A 12,651-nucleotide genomic window follows, 5' to 3' on the forward strand; every position below is an offset into this window, starting at 1 on the left:
ACACAGACACAGTGACACACACAGTGACACACACAGTGACACACACAGTGATACACACACAGTGACACACACAGTGACACACACAGTGACACAGTCATACACACAGTGACACACACAGTGACACACACAGTGAAACACACAGTGACACACACACAGTGACACACACAGTGACACACACAGTGACACACATACAGTGACACACACACACACAGTGACACACACAGTGACACACACACAGTGACACACAGTGACACACAGTGACACAGTGACACACACAGTGACACAGTGACACACACAGTGACACACACACAGTGACACACACAGTGACACACACAGTGACACACACAGTGATACACACACAGTGACACACACAGTGATACACACACAGTGACACACACAGTGACACAGTTACACACACAGTTACACACACAGTGACACAGTCATACACACAGTGACACACACAGTGACACACACAGTGACACACAGTGACACACACAGTGTACATATACACACACAGTGACACACACAGTGACACAGTCATACACACAGTGACACACACAGTGACACACACAGTGACACACAGTGACACACACAGTGTACATATACACACACAGTGACACACACACAGTGACACACACAGTGACACAGTTACACACACAGTGACACACACAGTGACACACACAGTGACACACACAGTGGACAACACAGACACAGTGACACACACAGTGACACAGTCATACACACAGTTACACACACAGTGACACACAGTGACACACAGTGACACAGTCACACAGTGACACACACAGTGACACACACAGTGTACATATACACACACAGTGACACACAGAGTGACACACACACAGTGACACACACACAGTGACACACACAGTGACACACACAGTGACACACACACACAGTGACACACACACAGTGACACACACAGTGACACACACAGTGACACACAGTGACACACAGTGACACACACAGTAATACAGTCATTCACACAGTGACACAGTGACACACAGTGTACACACACAGTGACACACACAGTGACACACACAGTGACACACACAGTGACACACAGTGTACACACACACAGTGTACACACACAGTGACACACAGTGTACACACACACAGTGTACACACACAGTGTACACACACAGTGACACACACAGTGTACACACACAGTGATACAGTCATACACACAGTGACACAGTGACACACAGTGTACACACACAGTGACACACAGTGTACACACACAATGACACACACAGTGTACACACACACAGTGTACACACACACAGTGTACACACACACAGTGTACACACACAGTGACACACACAGTGACACACACAGTGTACACACACAGTAATACAGTCATTCACACAGTGACACAGTGACACACAGTGTACACACACAGTGACACACACAGTGACACACACAGTGACACACAGTGTACACACACAGTGTACACACACAGTGACACACACAGTGACACACACAGTGACACACAGTGTACACACACACAGTGTACACACAGTGACACAGTCATACACACAGTTACACACACACACAGTGACACACACAGTGACACACACAGTGTACACACACACAGTGACACACACAGTGACACACACACAGTGACACACACAGTGTACACACAGTGACACACACAGTGTACACACACAGTGACACACACACAGACACACACAGTGACACACACACAGACACACACACACACAGACACACACTGACACACACACACAGTCACACACACACACACAGACAGACACACACAGTGACACACACACAGACACACACTGACACACACACACAGTCACACACACACACACAGACACACACACACAGACACACACACAGTGACACACACACAGTGACACACACAGTGACACACACACACACAGACACACACACAGTGACACACAGACACACACACACACAGTGACACACAGACACACACACACAGACACACACACACACAGTGACACACACACACACAGTGACACACACACACACACAGACACACACAGTGACACACAGACACACACACACAGACACACACACAGACACACACAGACACACACACCACTCACCTAGGGTTAATCTCCAGGACCGGCTGTATCCCCGGAATCGCTGTCGGTGGTGGTGGCGGTGGTGCTGCTGTGGTTGTTGCTGTGGCTGTTGTGGCTGTTGTTGCGGTTGCCGTGGCGACGGAGCCCGCCTGTTGCAGGAGGTTGTGGGTGCGTAGGAGGTGGCGAGCGGCACCCATCTCTAGCAGGGTCACCATGGCAGCGTGTAGGTCTAGACGTAGCGTCACCTGGGGGACAGTCACTCAGTCAGTCACTCACACAGTCACATCTCTAGCAGGGTCACCATGGCAGCGTGTAGGTCCAGACGTAGCGTCACCTGGTGGACAGTCACTCAGTCAGTCACTCACACAGTCACATCTCTAGGAGTGTCACCATGGCAGCGTGTAGGTCCAGACGTAGCGTCACCTGGGGGACAGTCACTCAGTCAGTCACTCAGTCAGTCACTCAGTCAGTCAGTCAGTGAGTCAGTCACTCACACAGTCACTCACTCAGTCACATCTCTAGCAGGGTCACCATGGCAGCGTGTAGGTCTAGACGTAGCGTCACCTGGGGGACAGTCACTCAGTCAGTCACTCAGTCAGTCACTCAGTCAGTCAGTCAGTGAGTCAGTCACTCACACAGTCACTCACTCAGTCACATCTCTAGCAGGGTCACCATGGCAGCGTGTAGGTCTAGACGTAGCGTCACCTGGTGGACAGTCACTCAGTCAGTCACTCAGTCAGTCACTCAGTCAGTCAGTCAGTGAGTCAGTCACTCACACAGTCACTCACTCAGTCACATCTCTAGCAGGGTCACCATGGCAGCGTGTAGGTCCAGACGTAGCGTCACCTGGGGGACAGTCACTCAGTCAGTCACTCAGTCAGTCACTCAGTCAGTCAGTCAGTCACTCACACAGTCACATCTCTAGCAGGGTCACCATGGCAGCGTGTAGGTCCAGACGTAGCGTCACCTGGTGGACAGTCACTCAGTCAGTCAGTCACTCAGTCAGTCACTCAGTCACTCACTCACACAGACACTCAGTCAGTCACTCAGTCAGTCACTCAGTCACTCACTCACTCACTCAGTCACTCACTCACTCAGTCACATCTCTAGCAGGGTCACCATGGCAGCGTGCAGCTCCAGACGTAGCGTCACCTGGTGGACAGTCACTCAGTCAGTCACTCAGTCAGTCAGTCAGTCACTCAGTCAGTCACTCAGTCACTCAGTCACTCAGTCAGTCAATCACTCAGTAAATCAGTCACTCAGTCACTCACTCAGTCACATCTCTAGCAGGGTCACCATGGCAGCGTGTAGCTCCAGACGTAGCGTCACCTGGGGGACAGTCACTCAGTCAGTCACTCAGTCACTCAGTCACTCAGTCAGTCACTCAGTCAGTCACTCAGTCAGTCAGTCACTCAGTCAGTCACTCAGTCACTCACTCAGTCACTCACTCACTCACACAGTCACATCTCTAGTAGAGTCACCATGGCAGCGTGTAGCTCCAGACGTAGCGTCACCTGGGGGACAGTCACTCAGTCAGTCACTCAGTCAGTCACTCAGTCACTCAGTCACTCAGTCAGTCAGTCACTCAGTCACTCACTCACTCAGTCACTCAGTCACTTACTTAGTCAGTCAGTCACTCACTCACACAGTCACATCTCTAGGAGCGTCACCATGGCAGCGTGCAGGTCCAGACGTAGCGTCACCTGGTGGACAGTCACTCAGTCAGTCAGTCAGTCACTTAGTCACTCAGTCACTCAGTCAGTCACTCAGTCAGTCAGTCACTCACTCACTCAGTCACTCACTCACTCAGTCACTCACTCAGTTACTCACTCAGTCACTCACTCAGTCACTCAGTCACATCTCTAGTAGAGTCACCATGGCAGCGTGCAGCTCCAGACGTAGCGTCACCTGGTGGACAGTCACTCAGTCACTCAGTCACTCAGTCAGTCACTCAGTCAGTCAGTCACTCACTCAGTCAGTCACTCACTCACTCACACAGTCACTCACTCAGTCACATCTCTAGTAGCGTCACCATGGCAGCGTGTAGGTCCAGACGTAGCGTCACCTGGTGGACAGTCACTCAGTCAGTCACTCAGTCAGTCACTCAGTCACTCACTCAGTCAATCAGTCACTCACTCAGTCACTCAGTCAGTCACTTACTCACTCAGTCAGTCACTCACTCAGTCAGTCACTCAGTCAGTCACTCAGTCACTCACTCACACACTCACTCAGTCACTCAGTCAGTCACTCAGTCAGTCACTCAGTCAGTCACTCAGTCACTCAGTCACTCAGTCAGTCACTCAGTCACTCACTCACTCAGTCACTCACTCACTCAGTCACTCACTCAGTCACTCAGTCACTCACTCAGTCACTCACTCAGTCACTCACTCAATCACTCAGTCAGTCACTCAGTCACTCACTCACTCACTCAGTCACTCACACACTCAGTCAGTCACTCAGTCAGTCACTCAGTCACTCACTCAGTCAATCAGTCACTCACTCAGTCACTCAGTCAGTCACTTACTCACTCAGTCAGTCACTCACTCACTCAGTCAGTCACTCAGTCACTCACTCAGTCACTCACTCACACACTCACTCAGTCACTCAGTCAGTCACTCAGTCAGTCACTCAGTCACTCAGTCAGTCACTCACACAGCACCCATCTCTAGGAGCATCACCATGGCAGCGTGCAGGTCCAGACGTAGCGTCACCTGGTGGACAGTCACTCAGTCAGTCACTCAGTCAGTCACTGAGTCAGTCACTCAGTCACTCAGTCACTCAGTCACTCAGTCAATCAGTCACTCAGTCACTCACTCAGTCACTCAGTCAGTCACTCAGTCAGTCACTCACTCACTCAGTCAGTCAGTCACTCACTCACACAGTCACTCAGTCACTCACTCAGTCAGTCACTCAGTCAGTCACTCAGTCACTCACTCACTCACTCAGTCAGTCAGTCACTCACTCACACAGTCACATCTCTAGTAGCGTCACCATGGCAGCGTGCAGCTCCAGACGTAGCGTCACCTGGTGGACAGTCACTCAGTCAGTCAGTCAGTCACTCACTCACTCACTCAGTCAGTCAGTCACTCAGTCAGTCACTCAGTCAGTCACTCAGTCAGTCAGTCAGTCAGTCACTCAGTCAGTCAGTCACTCACTCACTCAGTCAGTCACTCAGTCACTCACTCACTCAGTCAGTCACTCAGTCAGTCACTTCACTCACTCACTCAGTCACTCACTCACTCACTCAGTCACTCACTCAGTCACTCAGTCACTCACTCAGTCACTCACTCAGTCAGTCAGTCAGTCACTCAGTCACTCACTCAGTCACTCACTCAGTCAGTCACTCACTCACTCAGTCAGTCACTCAGTCAGCCACTCAGTCAGTCACTCACTCAGTCAGTCACTCAGTCAGTCACTCACTCAGTCACTCACTCACTCAGTCACTCAGTCACTCACTCACTCAGTCACTCACTCAGTCAGTCACTCACTCACTCACTCAGTCACTCACTCACTCAGTCAGTCACTCACACACTCAGTCACTCAGTCAGTCAGTTAGTCACTCACTCACACAGTCAGTGAGTCACTCACTCAGTCACTCACTCAGTCACTCACTCACTCAGTCACATCTCTAGTAGCGTCACCATCACAGCGTGCAGGTCCAGACGTAGCGTCACCTGGTGGACAATCACTCAGTCAGTCAGTCAGTCACTCACTCAGTCACTCAGTTCAGTCAGTCAGTCACTCAGTCACTCACTCAGTCACTCAGTCACTCACACACTCAGTCAGTCAGTCAGTCACTCAGTCACTCACTCACTCAGTCACATCTCTAGCAGCGTCACCATCGCAGCGTGCAGGTCCAGACGTAGCGTCACCTGGTGGACAATCACTCAGTCAGTCACTCAGTCAGTCAGTCAGTCACTCACACAGTCACACACTCACTCACTCACTCACCTACCCACCCACCCATCCACCCATCCACCCACTCACTCACTCACCCACCCACCGACTCACTCACCCACCCACCCATCCACTCACCCACCCACCCACTCACTCACTCACCCATCCACCCACCCACCCACCCACTCGCTCACCCACTCACTCACCCACCCACTCACCCACCCACTCACTCACTCACCCACCCACCCACCCATCCACCCATCCACCCACCCACTCACCCACTCACCCACCCACCCACTCACTCACCCATCCACCCACCCACCCACTCGCTCACCACTCACCCACTCCACCCACCCACCCACTCACTCACTCACCCATCCACCCACTCACCCACTCACCCACCCACCCACTCACTCACCCACCCACTCACTCACCCACTCACCCACCCACCCACTCACCCACTCACCCACCCACCCACTCACTCACTCACCCATCCACACACTCACCCACCCATCCACCCACTCACTCACCTACCCACCCACCACGCACTCACTCACTCACTCACCCACCCACCCACCCACCCATCCACCCATCACTCACTCACCCACCCACCGAATCACTCACCCCACCCACCCATCCACCCCACTCCACACACACCCACCCACCCACTCACTCACTCACCCATCCACCCACCCACCCACCCACTCGCTCACCCACTCACCCACTCACTCACCCACCCACTCACCCACCCACTCACCCACTCACCCACCCACCCACTCACTCACTCACCCATCCACCCACTCACCCATCCACCCACCCACCCACCCACTCACCCACTCACTCACCCACCCACTCACCCACCCACTCACTCACTCACCCATCCACCCACCCACCCACCCGCCCACCCACTCACCCACTCACTCACCCACTCACTCACCCACCCACTCACCCACCCACTCACCCACCCACTCACCCACCCACCCACTCACTCACTCACTCACCCACACACCCACCCACCCACCCACTCACCCACCCACCCACTCACTCACCCATCCACCCACCCACTCACTCACCCATCCACCCACCCACTCACTCACCCACCCACCCACCCATCCACCCACCCACCCACCCACCCACCCATCCACCCACCCACTCACCCACCCACCCACCCACTCACCCACCCACCAACCCACTCACACACCCACCCACCCATCCACTCACTCACCCACCCACCCACCCACTCACTCACCCACTCACTCACTCACCCACCCATCCACTCACTCACCCACCCACCCACTCACTCACCCACTCACTCACTCACCCACCCATCCACTCACTCACCCACCCACCCACCCACTCACTCACCCACTCACTCACCCACTCACCCACCCACTCACTCACTCACTCTGGTTGTCTCACCCGAATGTCTGACACCTGGTTACCCAGAATGCCTTTCATCCAACCAATCAGATCGCGGCTCTGCTCTTCAGTGAGGGAGTCTGAAGCTGAAGACACACATAGACAGACACACATAGACAGACACACACACAGACACACACACAGACACACACATAGACAGACACACAGACACACACAGACACACACAGACACACACAGACACACACACACAGACACACACACACAGACACACACACACAGACACACACACACAGACACACACACAGACACACACACAGACACACACACATAGACACACACACACAGACACACACACATAGACACACACACACAGACACACACACAGACACACACAGACACACACACATAGACACACACACACACACAGACACACACAGACACACACACATAGACACACACACAGACACACACACACAGACACACACACACAGACACACACACATAGACACACACACATAGACACACACACACAGACACACACACATAGACAGACACACACACAGACACACACAGACACACACACATAGACACACACACATAGACACACACACACAGACACACACACATAGACACACACACACAGACACACACACAGACACACACAGACACACACACAGACACACACACACAGACACACACACACAGACACACAGACACACACACACAGACACACACACACAGACACACACACATAGACACACACACATAGACACACACACAGACACACACACACAGACACACACACACAGACACACACACATAGACACACACACACACAGACACACACACATAGACACACACACATAGACACACACACATAGACACACACACAGACACACACACAGACACACACACAGACACACACAGACACACACACAGACACACACACATAGACACACACACATAGACACACACACAGACACACACACAGACACACACACAGACACACACACACAGACAGACATACACAGACAGACACACATAGACACACACACAGACACACACAGATACACACACACATAGACACACACGCACACACAGACACATAGACACACACACACAGACACACAAAGTGAGTGGTGAGTATCTAGTGAGTGAGTGAGTGGATGAGTGAGTTGTGAGTGAGTGGGTGAGTGGCTGAGAGAGTGAGTGGATGAGTCAGTGGGTGACTGAGTGGTGAGTGAGTGGCTGAGTGAGTGTGAGTGAGTGGCTGAGTGAGTGGGTGAGTGAGTGGGTGAGTGACTGAGAGAGTGAGTGGATGAGTGAGTGGGTGACTGAGTGGTGAGTGAGTGGCTGAGTGAGTGGCTGAGTGAGTGGATGAGTGAGTTGTGAGTGAGTGAGTGCGTGAGTGAGTGGCTCAGGGAGTGGCTGAGTGAGTGGCTGAGTGAGTGGGTGAGTGGCTGAGAGAGTGAGTGGATGAGTGAGTGGGTGACTGAGTGGTGAGTGAGTGGTGAGTGAGTGGTGAGTAGCACCTGGTGAGTGTGTGTGGTGAGGTTGTGGGTGAGTGAGTGGTGAGTGAGTGGATGAGTGAGTGGCTGAGTGAGTGAGTGGATGAGTGAGTGGATGAGTGAGTGGATGAGTGAGTGGCTGAGTGAGCGAGTGGGTAAGTGAGTGGGTGACTGAGTGAGTGAGTGATTGGATGAGTGGTGAGTGAGTGAGTGGATGAGTGAGTGGTGAGTGAGTGAGTGGTGAGTAGCACCTGGTGAGTGTGCGTGGTGAGGCTGTGGGTGACTGAGTGGATGCGTGAGTGGTGAGTGAGTGGGTGAGTGAGTGGATGACTGAGTGGCTGAGTGACTGAGTGAGTGAGTGGTGAGTGAGTGGGTGAGTGGTGAGTGAGTGGTGAGTGAGTGGTGAGTGAGTGGGTGAGTGAGTGGATGACTGAGTGGCTGAGTGACTGAGTGAGTGAGTGGTGAGTGAGTGAGTGGTGAGTGAGTGGTGAGTGAGTGAGTGGTGAGTGAGTGGTGAGTGAGTGAGTGGTGAGTGAGTGGTGAGTGAGTGAGTGGCTGAGTGACTGAGTGAGTGAGTGGTGAGTGAGTGGGTGAGTGACTGAGTGAGTGGTGAGTGAGTGGGTGAGTGAGTGAGTGGTGAGTGAGTGGTGAGTGAGTGAGTGGTGAGTGAGTGGTGAGTGAGTGAGTGGTGAGTGACTGAGTGGTGAGTGAGTGGTGAGTGTTAGTGGTGAGTGGGTGGTGAGTGGTGAGTGTGAGTGGTGAGTGAGTGGTGAGTGACTGAGTGGTGAGTGAGTGAGTGGTGAGTGAGTGGTGAGTGTGAGTGGTGAGTGAGTGGTGACTGAGTGAGTGGTGAGTGAGTGGTGAGTGTCACCTGGTGAGTGTGTGGTGAGTGTCACCTGGTGAGTGTGCATGGTGAGGCTGTGGGTGACTGAGTGGGTGAGTGGTGAGTGAGTGGGTGAGTGACTGAGTGAGTGGTGAGTAAGTGGTGAGTGAGTGGTGAGTGTGAGTGGTGACTGAGTGAGTGAGTGGTGACTGAGTGAGTGAGTGGTGAGTGGTGAGTGAGTGGTGAGTGTCACCTGGTGAGTGTGCGTGGTGAGGCTGTGGGTGACTGAGTGGTGAGTGAGTGGTGAGTGAGTGGTGACTGAGTGAGTGGTGAGTGAGTGGTGAGTGAGTGGTGAGTGACTGAGTGGTGAGTGAGTGGTGAGTGTCACCTGGTGAGTGTGCGTGGTGAGGCTGTGGGTGACTGAGTGGGTGACTGAGTGGGTGAGTGAGTGGATGAGTGACTGAGTGAGTGAGTGAGTGGTGAGTGAGTAGGTGAGTGAGTGAGTGGTGAGTGAGTGGTGAGTGTCACCTGGTGAGTGTGCGTGGTGAGGCTGTGGGTGACTGAGTGGGTGAGTGACTGAGTGGGTGAGTGAGTGGTGAGTGAGTGGTGAGTGAGTGGTGAGTGAGTGAGTGGTGAGTGAGTGGTGACTGAGTGAGTGGTGAGTGAGTGGTGACTGAGTGAGTGGTGAGTGAGTGGTGAGTGAGTGGTGAGTGACTGAGTGAGTGGTGAGTGAGTGGTGAGTGGGTAGTGAGTGAGTGGTGAGTGAGTGGTGAGTGAGTGAGTGGTGAGTGAGTGGTGAGTGTCACCTGGTGAGTGTGCGTGGTGAGTGAGTGGTGAGTGAGTGGTGAGTGAGTGAGTGAGTGGATGACTGAGTGAGTGAGTGGTGAGTGAGTGGTGAGTGACTGAGTGGGTGAGTGAGTGGTGAGTGAGTGGTGAGTGAGTGGATGACTGAGTGGCTGAGTGACTGAGTGAGTGAGTGGTGAGTGAGTGGGTGAGTGACTGAGTGAGTGGTGAGTGAGTGGTGAGTGAGTGGTGAGTGAGTGGGTGAGTGAGTGGATGACTGAGTGGCTGAGTGACTGAGTGAGTGAGTGGTGAGTGAGTGAGTGAGTGGTGAGTGAGTGGTGAGTGAGTGAGTGGTGAGTGAGTGGTGAGTGAGTGAGTGGTGAGTGAGTGGTGAGTGAGTGAGTGGCTGAGTGACTGAGTGAGTGAGTGGTGAGTGAGTGGGTGAGTGACTGAGTGAGTGGTGAGTGAGTGGGTGAGTGAGTGAGTGGTGAGTGAGTGGTGAGTGAGTGAGTGGTGAGTGACTGAGTGGTGAGTGGGTGGTGAGTGGTGAGTGTTAGTGGTGAGTGGGTGGTGAGTGGTGAGTGTGAGTGGTGAGTGAGTGGTGAGTGACTGAGTGGTGAGTGAGTGAGTGGTGAGTGAGTGGTGAGTGTGAGTGGTGAGTGAGTGGTGACTGAGTGAGTGGTGAGTGTCACCTGGTGAGTGTGTGGTGAGTGTCACCTGGTGAGTGTGCATGGTGAGGCTGTGGGTGACTGAGTGGGTGAGTGGTGAGTGAGTGGGTGAGTGACTGAGTGAGTGGTGAGTAAGTGGTGAGTGAGTGGTGAGTGTGAGTGGTGACTGAGTGAGTGAGTGGTGACTGAGTGAGTGAGTGGTGAGTGAGTGGTGAGTGTCACCTGGTGAGTGTGCGTGGTGAGGCTGTGGGTGACTGAGTGGTGAGTGAGTGGTGAGTGAGTGGTGAGTGAGTGGTGAGTGAGTGGTGAGTGACTGAGTGGTGAGTGAGTGGTGAGTGTCACCTGGTGAGTGTGCGTGGTGAGGCTGTGGGTGACTGAGTGGGTGACTGAGTGGGTGAGTGAGTGGATGAGTGACTGAGTGAGTGAGTGAGTGGTGAGTGAGTGGTGAGTGAGTGAGTGGTGAGTGTCACCTGGTGAGTGTGCGTGGTGAGGCTGTGGGTGACTGAGTGGGTGAGTGACTGAGTGGGTGAGTGAGTGGTGAGTGAGTGGTGAGTGAGTGGTGAGTGAGTGAGTGGTGAGTGAGTGGTGACTGAGTGAGTGGTGAGTGAGTGGTGACTGAGTGAGTGGTGAGTGAGTGGTGAGTGAGTGGTGAGTGACTGAGTGAGTGGTGAGTGAGTGGTGAGTGGGTAGTGAGTGAGTGGTGAGTGAGTGGTGAGTGAGTGAGTGGTGAGTGAGTGGTGAGTGTCACCTGGTGAGTGTGCGTGGTGAGTGAGTGGTGAGTGAGTGGTGAGTGAGTGGTGAGTGAGTGAGTGGATGACTGAGTGAGTGAGTGAGTGGTGAGTGACTGAGTGGGTGAGTGAGTGGTGAGTGAGTGGTGAGTGAGTGGTGAGTGTCACCTGGTGAGTGTGCGTGGTGAGGCTGTGGGTGACTGAGTGGGTGAGTGACTGAGTGGGTGAGTGAGTAGGTGAGTGAGTGAGTGGTGAGTGAGTGGGTGTGTGAGTGAGTGGATGAGTGAGTGGCTGAGTGAGTGGATGAGTGAGTGAGTGGTGAGTGAGTGAGTGGTGAGTGAGTGGTGAGTGTCACCTGGTGAGTGTGCGTGGTGAGGCTGTGGGTGACTGAGTGGTGAGTGACTGAGTGGCTGAGTGAGTGAGAGTGAGTGGTGAGTGAGTGGTGAGTGAGTGAGTGGTGAGTGAGTGGCTGAGTGAGTGGCTGAGTGAGTGAGTGGATGACTGAGTGGTGAGTGAGTGGTGAGTGAGTGGTGAGTGAGTGAGTGGTGAGTGAGTGGTGAGTGTCACCTGGTGAGTGTGCGTGGTGAGGCTGTGGGTGACTGAGTGAGTGAGTGGTGAGTGAGTGAGTGGTGAGTGAGTGGCTGAGTGAGTGGCTGAGTGAGTGAGTGGATGACTGAGTGGTGAGTGAGTGGTGAGTGAGTGGTGACTGAGTGGTGAGTGAGTGAGTGAGTGGTGAGTGTCACCTGGTGAGTGTGCATGGTGAGGCTGTGG

At 53.5% G+C, this 12,651-nt stretch overlaps 1 protein-coding gene across 5 annotated transcripts in view; it reads right to left on the minus strand.

The window, feature by feature from the left end:
- Positions 1–12,651, minus strand: part of LOC116938062 (heat shock protein 75 kDa, mitochondrial) — a 72,961-nt gene that overhangs the window by 7,569 nt on the left and 52,741 nt on the right. The window contains exons 15-16 of one of the 5 annotated variants that reach the window (XM_076064361.1): positions 7,410–7,495; positions 2,115–2,338 (exon numbers count right to left, since the gene is read on the minus strand). In XM_076064361.1, coding sequence (XP_075920476.1) covers positions 2,115–2,338; positions 7,410–7,495 — 310 coding nt within the window. Of the gene's footprint in view, positions 1–2,114; positions 2,339–2,515; positions 2,799–2,991; positions 3,061–3,353; positions 3,423–5,888; positions 5,966–7,409; positions 7,496–12,651 lie in introns of those variants that run through there. The other 4 variants (XM_076064362.1, XM_076064364.1, XM_076064365.1 and 1 more) reach the window with 4 other exon arrangements.

The sequence above is a fragment of the Petromyzon marinus genome, unplaced genomic scaffold, assembly GCF_048934315.1.
Source record: "Petromyzon marinus isolate PM22_M1 ecotype Great Lakes invasive population unplaced genomic scaffold, UKy_Petmar_22M1.pri1.0 PM_Scaffold_40, whole genome shotgun sequence".
In the NCBI taxonomy this organism is placed as follows: Eukaryota; Metazoa; Chordata; class Hyperoartia; order Petromyzontiformes; family Petromyzontidae; genus Petromyzon; species Petromyzon marinus.